Here is a 14,832-nt window from a genome sequence, read left to right on the forward strand (position 1 = left end):
ATTACAACTGACAAGTTCGTTATATTACGTGTTGTCACAATATGGATAAACAGAAATTGCCCATTGACATTTTATTAATCTGTGGGCAGACAGTGTATCGTGGTGGAAAAAATTTTGCATGAAAGAAGACAAACAATACGAAAATACGTAGTAACTAATCTACTTTGGTACTGTAAATATTCGCCCCCTCTTCAGGGGCCAATACCGCTTCAGTTCCAGCAACACATGTATGGGAAAGATAAAAAAAAATACTGTGTTGTTACATTAATATAGTCTTAAGTTACAATGTTCATTATTTTATTCATATGATATAAATATAATTCAAGTCAACCATACAGAGTATCGTCGAGATTTTCGGTTTTCTTGTGTTAATTGTTTACTAATTTAGTATACTCTACCCATTTAACAACAGTCACCATGTATCTATGGCGACATCGTTAACTCTTAAAGGTCAAGAAATATATATTATATCTACAACAAGTCTTCCAAGGTAAAATATTTGTCGAACGATACAACATCTGATTGTCACACGTTACGACCCTTCTTCTATTGTATTTTTATCTTCAGAAGTTTGTACCAAGTGTGGTAAACCATATTTTATTGTATTTTTATCTCTAGGAATTTGCATCAATAACACTGCATCAAGTGTGGTAAACCTTAAGTTATTGTATTTTGACCTTTAGGGGTTTGCACCAATAACACTACACCAAGAGTGGTAAACTTTATGTTATTGTATTTTGATCTTTAGGAGTTTGCACCAATAACACTGCACCAAGTGTTAGTTCCATTAACCGAATCCTACGAAACAGAGCAGCAGAAAGGGCAGCAGCAGAGTTCGCACGTGCCGCCGGCTACAATATGTACCACCCATATGCCGCAGCTTTTCCCTGGGGCCCGGCAGCTCCCCCTCATATGTGGTCATCTTTCGCTGGATCACACCTCCCTCCTGGAACAACCACAGATCCAGCGGCATTAGCTACTATATCTTCTTTGCGGGAACAAAGAACTACAGGTTTGTACCGTACATCGTTTGGGAAAGAAAAAACAAAACGAATAAGTTTATGAAGAGAGAGAGTTGGATGAATGAAGAAAATAATGGTACTGAGAGAAAGAAGGTGTAAGGAAGAAAAATATGAGATATATGTGTGCATAAATGTCGAATGTTCAGGGATAATGAACCGCTAGAATAATACACTTTTCTATTTATTTTTAACCTGATCTTTTAAAATCTAAAACATCTGTTAAACCTAAATCCCGGCACCTACACGTCTAATTTTAATATTTAGTGAAAGAACTGCTAATATTAAACCTAATTTCAGACATAACAGACAAAGACAGTGAAGATGGAGTGAGTACAGATACAAATGACAGACCAAAGTTTCGACGGAATCGCACAACTTTCAGCCCTGAACAGTTAGAAGTACTAGAAGAAGAATTCGAAAACACACATTACCCATGTGTGAATACCCGTGAGCGTCTTGCTGCTAAAACTAATTTGTCAGAAGCAAGGGTACAGGTGAGTGTGACGTGTCTTGTTATCTTTCATTAATTATTTATTTTTTAGAACACAAAACGAAGTCGAGTTTGCTGTCGCTACAGAATATGTGTATTTCTGTAGAAACTACCAAAATATCTGGACTTGGACTTACACTAGTTATAATGATATGAACTTCGGGTTGCAATTTCATACACAGTTTAATATTTAGGATACACTTTAATAAATGTATTTCAAAGCTGTAAAGTGAGAAATATTTTAGCGAAACCAATCAGTTTTGGGTTTTCTATATCAGTAAGCGTTATTAAACTGTACAGGCTTCAGGTTATTATTACATTAAGAATATCCTGTTTCGTTGCTCAAAAAAAAGAATTAACACGTTGTAAGGGATCCATTAAACAGGACCCACATTTAAGCTGTACGATATCAAAAGGAATGAATACTTTGTAAGGAATCCATTAAACAGGACCCACATTTAAACTGTACGATATCAAAAGGAATTAATACATTGTAATGGATCCATTAAAACAGGACCCACATTTAAACTGTACGATATCAAAAGGAATTAATACATTGTAATGGATCCATTAAAACAGGACCCACATTTAAACTGTACGATATCAAAAGGAATTAATACAATGTAATGGATCCATTAAAACAGGACCCACATTTAAATTGTACAATATTAAAAAGAATTAATACGTTGTAAGAGATCCATTAAAACAGAACCCACATTTAAACTGTACAATATTAAAAAGAATTAATACGTTGTAAGGGATCCATTAAACAGGACCCACATTTAAACTGTACGATATCAAAAGGAATTAATACTTTGTAAGGAATCCATTAAACAGGACCCACATTTAAACTGTACGATATCAAAAGGAATTAATACATTGTAATGGATCCATTAAAACAGGACCCACATTTAAACTGTACGATATCAAAAGGAATTAATACATTGTAATGGATCCATTAAACAGGACCCACATTTAAACTGTACGATATCAAAAGGAATTAATACATTGTAATGGATCCATTAAACAGGACCCACATTTAAATTGTACAATATTAAAAAGAATTAATACGTTGTAAGGGATCCATTAAAACAGGACCCACATTTAAACTGTACAATATTAAAAAGAATTAATACGTTGTAAGGGATCCATTAAAACAGGACCCACATTTAAACTGTACAATATCAAAAGGAATTAATACGTTGTAAGGGATCCATTAAAACAGGACCCACATTTAAACTGTACAATATTAAAAAGAATTAATACGTTGTAAGGGATCCATTAAAACAGGACCCACATTTAAACTGTACAATATCAAAAGGAATTAATACGTTGTAAGGGATCCATTAAACAGGACCCACATTTAAACTGTACGATATCAAAAGGAATTAATACTTTGTAAGGAATCCATTAAACAGGACCCACATTTAAACTGTACGATATCAAAAGGAATTAATACATTGTAATGGATCCATTAAAACAGGACCCACATTTAAACTGTACGATATCAAAAGGAATTAATACATTGTAATGGATCCATTAAACAGGACCCACATTTAAACTGTACGATATCAAAAGGAATTAATACATTGTAATGGATCCATTAAACAGGACCCACATTTAAATTGTACAATATTAAAAAGAATTAATACGTTGTAAGGGATCCATTAAAACAGGACCCACATTTAAACTGTACAATATTAAAAAGAATTAATACGTTGTAAGGGATCCATTAAAACAGGACCCACATTTAAACTGTACAATATCAAAAGGAATTAATACGTTGTAAGGGATCCATTAAAACAGGACCCACATTTAAACTGTACAATATTAAAAAGAATTAATACGTTGTAAGGGATCCATTAAAACAGGACCCACATTTAAACTGTACAATATCAAAAGGAATTAATACGTTATAAAATAATTAAAGAACTCCGAGAAGGAATACAAGAACCAGGATATTCTATTAAACTAAATACTACCCAATGTAGGAATTTGAATTTTGTGTTACCCCTAACATTCACAAAAATCGTTAAGCCACAGAGGGATTTAATAGGTATCAAGAAACTGTACAGATTTTAAGGGTAGTGAGAAACTGTACATATATCAAGAGTGGTAAGAAACTACACAGGAATTAACGTGTAGGGAGAAACTGTATAGAAATTAAAGTAGTGAGAAACTATGTGTATCAAATAAGTTTCTACAATAACCCACTAGTAGCTTGATTTCCTGAAATTATAAAGTGAAACAGAGTTCCTCTGAATTAAACGGTGAAAAAAAAATATGTTGAATAAACATTAACAGTAATTAAAGTCCCCTTCTTAGTTTTAGCAAAATATCCTAAAATTTAACAGCAAATGGCTTAGCGGAGATTTGAAAGAGAAGTTAACGACGAACTCGTAATTGGAAAACTTTGGGGAAACATTTTTTTCTAAGAAATGCCATAACAATTTAAGATTTTTGTCAGACAACAATACGTGTTTCAACAGTTTTTCTTCGATCTAAATAATCATTGGTTAACAGAGCTTTTCTGATACAAATTTTGTATGCACAAAATAAGTATTTGTAGTTGTGTAATGCATATTTCATTATTAGATACTTAATAACTGACTTCAGTGTGGAATAAAAAAATAGTATATATATATATATATGTAAAAGCAGATTTCTCCTCTTCGAAGACCTTACGAGTTAGAACCAACGTTAATAAGTTTCGTGGTTCTATATTAAGAGTCTAGGTCCGATAAGATTTCCAGGAATATACATTTTACATAATTAAGAATATTTGCATACGTTTGTAATACTGTAGTGGTCTACACTTGTATATGGATATTGATGCAGGATATTTCAGAATAAGCAAGTTTCTTTTTAAGGTCGTTTCAGTTACATTACTTTATGAGTTACTATTATGTACGCCCCACGCTAGTACAGTGGTATGTCTCCGGATTTACAACGCTAAAATCAGGCGTTCGATTCCCCTCGGTAGGCTGAGCAGATAGCCTGATGTGGCTTTGCTGTAAGAAAATCACAATCAATCATTATTACGTAGATTTATCCATATTTAGTCCTTGAATTATCTAATTATTTTTGTGCATATATCTTCTTATTCATTGTTTAAATAATTATTATTATAATTATTACATTCCTCTATTTACTGAAATATAATATAATATAATATATTTTTCATTCATTCATCTGTCTGCCCGTTTTTATTCCCATATTTGTAAACTTATTTAACAACAAATCTGAACATGCCTTATCCAACAGTTCAATGTCTTTATAATAGTAAGTCTGAACATGCTTTATCCAACAGTTCAATATCTTTATAATAGTAAGTCTGAACGTGCCTTATCCAACAGTTCAATGTCTTTATAATAGTAAGTCTGAACATGCCTTATCCAACAGTTCAATGCTTTATAATAGTAAGTCTGAACATGCCTTATCCAACAGTTCAATGCCTTTATAACAGCAAGTCTGAACATGCCATATCCAACAGTTCAAATCTTTCCAACAGCAAGTCTGAACATGCTATGTCCTATAGCTCAATATCTTTTAAACAGCAAGTCTGGACATACCATATTCAATAGTTAAATGCCTTTTCAACAGCAAGTCTGAACATGCCATGTCCCACGGTTCCTTAGCTTCCAAATGGCAGGTTTATGTTCTATTGTCTTTCTACAAATAATTTTAATAATGCACAGGTTTTTTTCAACAACAACAACGAATACCAGTGTGAGTCTTTAATATAGTACAAATAACAATGTGCCGAAAGCAACTTACGTGATTATCTATTAGTTATTGAAGTTGTGAGAACAGTGACCAAAATAACTTGCGTTATAACCTATCAGTTACTTAACTCGTGAAAACAAAGTGACTAAAACAACCTAGAGCATTATCTGTGAGTTACATAAGTTATTAAAACAAAGTGACCCGAAAGAAAATTTAATACCACAGCTAGCGCTTAGTAAACAGTTTGAGTCTTTGTTTGTTTGTTTTCTGAATTTCGCACAAAGCTACTCGAGGGTTATCTGCGCTAGCCGTCCCTAATTTAGCAGTGTAAGACCAGAGGGAAGGCAGCTAGTCATCACCACCCACCGCCAACTCTTGGGCTACTCTGTTACCAACGAATAGTGGGATTGACCGTCACATTATAACGCCCCCACGGCTGGGAGGGCGAGCATGTTTGGCGCGACTCGGGCACGAACCCGCGACCCTCAGATTACGAAGCGCACGCCTTAACGCGCTAGGCCATGCCAGGCCTATAAATCTACGTAATAGTGATTGATTGTGATTTTCTTACAGCAAAGCCACATCAGGCTATCTGCTCAGCCCACCGAGGGGAATCGAACCCCTGATTTTAGCGTTGTAACTCCGGAGACATACCGCTGTACTAGCGGGGGGCAGTTTGAGTCAAATTAAAACAATTATATCAGAGTACGGATACAACGTCACTGTTTTCTTTCACATGTAAATAACATAATGTTTCATTAATAGGTTAATCATCAAAGAATCCTGTCAAACTGAAGGTTTAGTTTTTTATTAGAGTTTATCACAATAATAACCCAGATTTACTCCAGAAATACATTTGGGTTTGTTATTCTAAGTTGAAGACGTATTTATAACATCAGATATCAAAATCTGATAATTCTACTGCGCATGGTTCTTCTTTGTCAGTCACTATCCGTTGGTGGGTCAGTGCTAAGTTTAGGGACTTAAAATCCTGGGTTCAATTCCCCGTGATGGAGACAGAAGATAGTCTAATGTAGTTTTGTTATAGAACAAAATAATTCTCAGCCATTAAACAGAGACATACAATGACACTTAATTTACCATTGTTTGATTGTAAGCAGTGGAATGCTTTATTCTTTTACCACAGAAGGTCAACAGAAACGTGTACCACAAATACACATATGAAAATGACAGAATTTTAAAAGTCTGATTTTACTTCAGTGAACATGAATATACTAACGTCAAAGTTTAAGCACACAAAGTACCTAAACTACACTAAATAAACTATACCACCTATTTAAAACCTATATCCATTCCCTTCAAGGTTTATGAAGAGGTAGTATAGCCTATTTAGTGTATATATATATATATATATATAACTGTAGTTCACAACGATTTCAGGTATGTTAGCCAAACAATACGTGACGAAGAACATTTATATCTAAAGTATGAAAGTCATAGTTTGAAACCTACATTCTAGTTCCATATTCCAAATTACACTGTTTTCATTTTCAGTTCATTACAAGCTTAACTAATAACACGTTGGGGGCGGAGTTTCTGTAATGTGTAGTATCGAAGCACGAAGCTCGGATGGGGTGGAGAGTATCGGGTGTCTTATCACGCGAGATCTAAGGGTGGAGGATTTCTCTTTCATCCTGCCACCAGGTGTTGGATGTACGAATAATCGTGCACTTAATCATTTCTATCAAATATAGGCTAACGTAATGTATCTTTCCACTCTGAACAGTACAGTACTCTGCCAAAATAGACTATCTTTTATTATAAATGTTCGATTACGTACTAAACAAATAGCGTATTAGCGTGCACAGAAGCAAGACATATTATTTATAAAGAACTTTTACATGTAGAGTTTTAATAGAAGACAGACCACAGAGGATTTGAAAACCCCTTTAATTTATAATACATGAATTTAATAACTACAAAATAAAGGTAATCTCATCTCTATTTGGGTAAAACTTCGAAGACTTAGAAAGTTTTGTGAAGAAATTTGGTTAATGTTTTAATTGAACTATTCTATGATCCACGAATTTATTATCAGTACATAAATCAGTTTGTGTTTAAAATTAAGCACAGAAATACACTATGAGCTGTCTGTGCTCTGCTCACTAGTGTATCGAAACCCGGTTTTCTAGCGGTGTGAGTCTACAGACATACTGCTGTACCACTGCAGGGAGGGTGTACGTTAGTTGAATATGCTGCTGGCTGTGGTTCAGCTGTAAGCTTAAGGGATAATAACGCTAAATTTTGGGGTTTGATCGGTGACGTTGTAACAGCACAGATAGTCGATTGTACAGCTAAGTGCTTAAGAACAAAAAAACTGTTTAGTGTCGTCATGTGACGAAATAATACTTCTACTTTATCGTCACATTAGCAATGAGCTCTTTGTATGACTAATTAATAATTGCATACGTTATGTTTATATGTGATTAACAGTATTATATCTACTGTATACGTCCATCTATATATTTAACTGTATCGAATAAATGCCAAGAATTTCTTCTATTCCAACTAACTTTCTACACTTGGTTAGGTCAACTGACCACCTCCATCTCTGATTGGACCAACTTTAAACAAACTCACTGAGGTAACTGTCGGAATATGATGTTTTCTATGATAGCCTATTTGTTCAGCAGCATGAACTGTAGCTGATTCTACAGGGATTGTAGAAATGAATGGAGGTTTTTTAGTTGTGCTGAGCAAGGAAGAAAACGGAAGTCACTCACGTGCTCTTCCATCCAATTTTTGGTAATACGACCAGGTTTCTTGTTCCTTAGAAAAACACAGTATTGTGAAACGGATACTATTACAGTGACGTTCATATAGACTACTTTTAATGCTAAGCCTAGCAGTCGGGTCTGTCGGAATAATCATGTCTCCAACAGTCTATCTTGTTGGAGTAACAATTTCCAATAGTCTAGTCTGTTAGAGTAAAAATGTTCAACAGTCTGCCCTGTCAGAATAACCATGTCCAACAGTCTGTCCTGTTAGAGTAACCATATCCAACAGTCTGTGCTGTTAGAGTAACCATATCCAACAGTCTGTGCTGTTAGAGTAACCATATCCAATAGTCTGTTGTCCTGTCTAAGTAACACAAGTGCTTCCTGTGCACTTCTCACATTTTTCTGTTGTAGAGACAAAAAACAAACGGTGACTTAACACTGTTTTCATTAGTTTACGAAGTGATTTTTAGTAACTTTGTAGCGTGTCATATCTAAGCTCAGAACAATTAGCGAAGCCAATTTCTCACCACTGTCGAATGAAAAAATTAATATTGCGTGTTAAAAAGCCTGTTAGATCATTTTACACAAACCAACCGGCGAGTGGCGACTACACGTGTTTCCTGTCGACAGACATAACATCTGATAATGTCTGATGACATATATATGTTTAAACTTTATTCATCTGATATCGCTGTTCTTGATAGACAATCATGGGCTGTAGATAATGAGGGGATAGATGATATTCCATACTAAGTGTGTTATGGATACACCAGTGTGGTAATCTGATACAATTCACACGAATAATCTGTTTTGATATGTATAAGCAAATTAATTGAGTGTTCTACAGGTGTGTGTGTGGGGGTCTGTAAAACTTGGCTGATCAGTGTAAACGTCACTACCTTGTTATATTTATTTATTCTAAATCAGTATTACCTGTTAATCTAATCCTGTTCTGTGGAATAATGTGTATAATAAAAATAATTATGGTTCAATTGTTAACTGCTTGCACATCACATAGGTAGAATAATATCTAAATACATGGGTTCTGTTACATCACATAGGTTGAACAATATCTGAATACGTGGATTCTGTTACATCACACAGGTTGAATAATATCTAAATACGTGGGTTCTGTTACGTCAAATAGGCAGAACAATATCTAAATACGTGGGTTCTATTACACCACATAGATAGAACAATATCTAAACACGTGGGTTCTATTACATCACATAGGTAGAACAATATCTAAATACGTGGGTTCTATTACATCGCATAGGTAGAACAATATCTGAATACGTGGGTTCTGTTTACGTCACATTTTGTGAGTTTTAAGTTGTTTGCTCTTAAACCGATCACAAACTGTCGGTCAGGTACATAACCATATACACACACATATACATAAACTAGGGACTTTTTTTTTTCATTGAATCTATGCCAGAAATAATTATATACTATTAAAATAGACAATGTTTGAAGAACGTAGTAACTTGCACGTTTCTACTATTTCACCACTGATATTTAATCTGCCCTGTTTTGTAGACTTTTATTAGTGACAAGTTTAAAATCGTTATTCTCCTAAAACTTATATTTGCTTAATCATATAATCAAGAAAAATGAGTCAGTTTCATTTTTTTTTCAACTATTGTCATCATTTCGTTGTCTTATTTGTAGCCAGACTCTTTTAACTGTTCCGTTTAACTTTGAAGCTATGTAATTTACAGAAGAAACTAGTTTATCTCTCTGCGTGGACTCAGCAATTCGATTGCAACCAATAAACGAGAAGCTCATGTCTCTCCGAACCATGGTCATTCAACTTTTATAAGTACATACATACATATATGTATGTAATATGTCTCACGCACCCTCATTACCTTGACACGTCACAACTCTTGGTTCCTATGGTTACATAAAAACTGGTTGCCAAGCTTATATCTTGATAATCACTGTGGTCTCCTCGTTTTGTCATCCTTAAAAGGTAAAGAAGAAATGGACATGCTTTGATAAAAGGCAAAAGAAAACGACAGTTGTAACTGCTTTAGTTGATATATTCTGGAGAAGGTTGTAATAATATTTTGAAGGTCTTTCTAGGTATATTTTGAATGATACACATGTGCTAGATGAAAGTCACCTACTTTCGGTGTTGCATTTTTTGGTGTTTGGTAAAGGTGACCTTCACTCAATAAGATTATAAACTGCCTTGCAAATATTTAATGACCAAACACGTAAACAAGGCATCGTGATAATTCTGACTCAAACTCTAAAATGTAAAAACAATTCTATATTTCTCAAAAACCACTGTACATGTAACTTAATAAAAACACTGTACATGTAACTTAATAAAAACAACTAATTAATGTCCTGTTAATGAAGCGTTCTTCTGGACAGGTAAGATATTGTAAAGTAATAGATATTGTTTTTAAACCTAATAATACCTCTAATGAGCCATATCAATGGTCACTGTACCTTGAAAGAGAGGATACAGAAACTAATAACAAACCACACCGTGTTCTTTGTATGCACATATGTACATAGTACGTTCATAAACCTTTGTTATCTTCTACATTTCCGGTAAGTTATTATAGACACGACATGAGATCACAAAATGTTTTATGAACTTCGTTGAATAAGTCCCAGTTGTTTCTAAGCTCATGTAATCGTATTACAGACTGACTTGACTGTAAAGGCATACCAAACTGGTTAAACTATATAATCCTTAACAATATTGGAAGTTTCTTATAAATAATTTGGTTAACAGAAGTTCAGACTTCCAGACCCACAATACCACTGTTGGTTGTTTGAAACAGGTGTGGTTTTCCAACAGACGAGCCAAGTGGCGTCGTCATCAGCGAATGAACATTATCAAGCCTATGGACAGCATAGAAGTCTCGTCACCAGGCCCCTCCAGCCCACTTTCAACTTCTCCGGAGCCAACAACGCCCTCTAGTCAACTTCACCCACAGGCTCCAAAACCTAGCGACAACGTTCCTCAAATGGGAGGTTTCAACTCAGCTTTTTCACCAGCTAGACCTTCTTCTTCGTCATCTACAACCAGTCCTCAGTCCCCTGTTTCAGACTGACCAAGAATACATTCAACATGAACTCTCTTCGGGGTTCCTAGTTAGATGAAAGGTTTGTAAACAAGTGTGTGCTAATTTTCTTTACGTACGTTGTTTCAGTCCGACACAAACATAGTGTTTCGGTGATTGCAAAACGCTAACTTTTAATCATAATTCCGTCCTTAGGAAGTATGGACTTTGAGCCGATGTAGGAATCAATACCCACAGAACAGTAAATTCAAACATCTTTTTATCGTGTGAATATCTGACAAGAAAGATAAAAAAATATACTTTTTACAATAAATACTGTGGCGTTTCAAGGAACACCGCTTTAAACAGTTGGATTTGAAAAGTGAAAATTCTGCAATTCCTAACCAACTTTTTCTTTAATTGTATTACAATCATCAGTAAATCACTTATTGGGGGGAAAACGAAACATTTCTCTGGCCTTCTCTCAGCAAGTATTATAAATTAACAAAAGTCATTCTCACTATTAATAAATATGAGGGATGTAAAGTTTTAAAGGTACGTTTTTAAAAACACACACACACACACACATATATATATAATGAATTAGTTATATAGAAATTAAAAATTATTTCTTGATTTTAGGAACTTGGTATTCTTAAGTTTTAATAATTTGTAAAAAGAGTTTTTTTCTCAATATTGTCGACAGGTATTTAATTTTCTGTACGTAAAACTTCGTATATGCTATATGTCTTATTCATATAAAGTAATTTACAGTATCTTCAAGGCATTCAAAAAGTTCTCAAAAATGTTTTTAAACGCTAGGTTTTTGTTCTAGATCTTCAGTATGTTCGTCTTACTTCTTAAGAACGAAATGTTCCAGTTAAGAAGCTATGATGGTGAAGTATTAATGGGCAGACAATGAATATCGTAATATTTTTATAAAGATTGTTTTTATGGCACCTTAAGATTTGTCGACTACTAAGCCTTTTCTTTATGATCCAGTTTCATAATGAAGTAGTTTACCAAATAGTAAAGTCATAAAAGCCAAAATGCCTAACTTAAAGAAGGTCATACATTCCTATGAAAGTATTGCAAGTGTTATTTAAGTTAACTTTTTAAAAGAGAGTAGTAAATATCCCAAGAAACAATGAACAATCATTTTAAATTTTCAGTATTTCAAAATAGAGAAAAACAACACTTATAACCTAGCCTGGAATTATTCAATTAAAAGACACACACGTATATATGGTGTTATTGGTTAAAATTAAAATCTATTGTTACCTTATGTGGTTTCTTGTAGTGAAACATTTTAAATAACAGAACCATATCTGAACGTGCTAGCCACAATCAACCTTTAAGTTACATAGAATTAGTTAGCAGCTGTGATGACATTTTACCAGCAGGTGTTTTCCTTCTGATAAATTAATATTTTGGATCTAAATGTAACGAGTTATCAATATCCAAAAGAGTTATTTTTTAAGTATAATAACACTGCATTAATTTGGCGCAAATTCAATTTGTCAAGTAGTTTTAAGTTTAGAATTTAGGTTTTGTTTATAATCATATTATCATAAGTGGTTTCAGAAATATAAAATTCAAGAGAACTGTTAAAACTTAATACAAAAACTAACTTCGTTCAAACCCAAGCAGGCTTCATATTCGTTCCTGTATACAGTTTATTTCAACAAAAAAACTGTAAAATAAGGATGTTTAGTTTGCTTGATGGAAATATGACGAAAGTCTTAAATTGAGTTCTTGTATATTATTGATATTTGGTAAAAAATAAAACTGTTTTATTACCTTAGTGATTCTTCATTGTCGGAGTTGGTCATTTGCTGTGTATATGTAATGTAATATTTTGTGCACTGTTTCGTGTTTGTAAGAAGTATTTAATAAAGTCACTTCGTAAACATAAGCAGCCGAGTGCTCTGTTAATATGAAGTTCACTTTGGAAACCACGTGAAAACTTTGTATCCACGTTTCAACTCCATAAGCAGCTGAGTGCTCTGTTAATATGAAGTTCTCTTTGGAAACCACGTGAAAACTTTGTATCCACGTTTCAGCCTCATTTTATTGTAATTGCTTCTTAGTTCGATATTTCAAACTCTTTATGGAATTCAGATTGATTCGAAAGTTACTCTCATTATAAGCAGTGTAGGTGAGAAGATACATACATTTTAGTTATGATATACAACACCAAGAGAACAGTATGAAAACAGAAAGCTAGTTTCCTGCTCACGAACTATTTCTTTTCTCCCTGTCTACATTTACAGTTCAACTAAACAGTATTTGTTATCGAATACTATTACAATAGAACTAAGAAAAACAAGGAGAATGCGTGTGTAAGCCAACACGATAAAGTTTGAGATATTGTGTGTTTTGGTCAGTACCACATGAGTTTCATGTCGTTTTCATTCCTGTACCAGTTAATCACAGTAGCCTAAAATGTCCTTAACAAAGAGATCTCGTTTTATTGTAATACCAGTCAAGAGAACTGAAAAAATGCAGTGTTTCAAAGAACCAACACAACGTCCACAAATAGTACTAATAAATATATATTCCATTATGTAATAACTTCAATATCTTTTACACATTATACAAAAAACAGCATTCAATTTTCTAATAGCTTTGGAACACTTCTTTCTACTGCGAGATACAGTTCACCTTCGTACAGGAACGTGTGTAATGAGGTTATTTTTATCATGCATTATTGTACCTTAACCAGATAAATTAACCAGAATTAGAAAATTTGTATTAAAACATTATTTATTGAGTAAAATACTCATAAATTGCAAGACACTGCTAGTAAACAAAGGTTTCGTACTATTTTGTTCTATACGTTCTATTCACAAGTTTAAAATGCCAATATTTTATTATGAAAATGGTTTTTAAGTAACTGACTTTAAGACGTATGTCTTTCAGGTTGAGTAAGTTACTTTAAAACAATGCTGGTGCCTCGCCATGCCGTTAGAATCCATATCCCTGTGTCTGGTTATGCTATATCTAAAGACCGCACACCTTGACAACAGCCTGTAGTATAGTTAGCATTGCAAAAGACTCTGTCGTGAGACTGACGTGTCCAGAGCACATCTCTCTTTTCAACGTTCAGAAAGAACTCCAACAGTTTGAAAGATATGTATTCATACGAAGTAGTAGGAATATTCGTTTTATGCTCTAGCTGGATGCAACGATTGAACAGGAGGCATGACAGGAAGCCTGGACCAATACCTTAATGGCCTCGTTCTCAGATGGACATTCTTTTTAAATATGTTGCGTACTGTTGTCTGTGTCACGTGGACTACTTATGCACTGACCTTTGTTTTTGTGGTTTCTCAAAACATCGCTTATCACAGTTATGGTACTGCTTTTTTGACAGGTTTTTATCTGGATCGCTCTGATGCTCCAAGTTGATCCATATCCCTTTTTTTTTCAGTATCATTAAGTCAAGAGTTATCCTCGTCTTTGAAATTCTAAATCTCAAATCTAAATAAGTCTATTATCCAAGTGTATGAATATTTTATTTTGGAAAGGATGGTTAAATTCATTTTGTAAAAATCAGTTCATCGAAAGATTGGTTATACGAACGTAATGTTTGGCGAAATTTTGATTAGTAATACTTTGACTACTTCATCATTAGGAGACTGTGCATCAAAAACGTAATAATACTGTTTTGTACGAAACTACAATTTTAATAATCCTAAAAGATTGTCCCCCTTCAATAGCACACGGTATGTTTGCTGACTTACAAAGCTAGAAACCGAATGCTGATACCTGTGGTGGGCAGAACACAGATACCCCGTTGTGCATATTCGTGCTTAATTCCAAAC

At 34.0% G+C, this 14,832-nt stretch overlaps 1 protein-coding gene across 3 annotated transcripts in view; it reads left to right on the forward strand.

Moving 5' to 3' along the window:
* The window catches only part of LOC143255443 (paired box protein Pax-6-like), a 156,285-nt gene extending 143,365 nt beyond the window's left edge, over positions 1-12,920 (forward strand). For 2 of the 3 annotated variants that reach the window (XM_076511115.1, XM_076511114.1), the window contains exons 5-7: positions 749-1,012; positions 1,320-1,516; positions 10,784-12,920. In XM_076511115.1, coding sequence (XP_076367230.1) covers positions 749-1,012; positions 1,320-1,516; positions 10,784-11,056 — 734 coding nt within the window. In that variant the 3' untranslated portion in view covers positions 11,057-12,920. The remainder of the gene's footprint in view (positions 1-748; positions 1,013-1,319; positions 1,517-10,783) is intronic. The other variant, XM_076511116.1, reaches the window with a different exon arrangement.
* The last annotated feature ends 1,912 nt before the right edge of the window (positions 12,921-14,832 follow it).

The sequence above is a fragment of the Tachypleus tridentatus genome, chromosome 7, assembly GCF_004210375.1.
Source record: "Tachypleus tridentatus isolate NWPU-2018 chromosome 7, ASM421037v1, whole genome shotgun sequence".
In the NCBI taxonomy this organism is placed as follows: domain Eukaryota; kingdom Metazoa; phylum Arthropoda; class Merostomata; order Xiphosura; family Limulidae; genus Tachypleus; species Tachypleus tridentatus.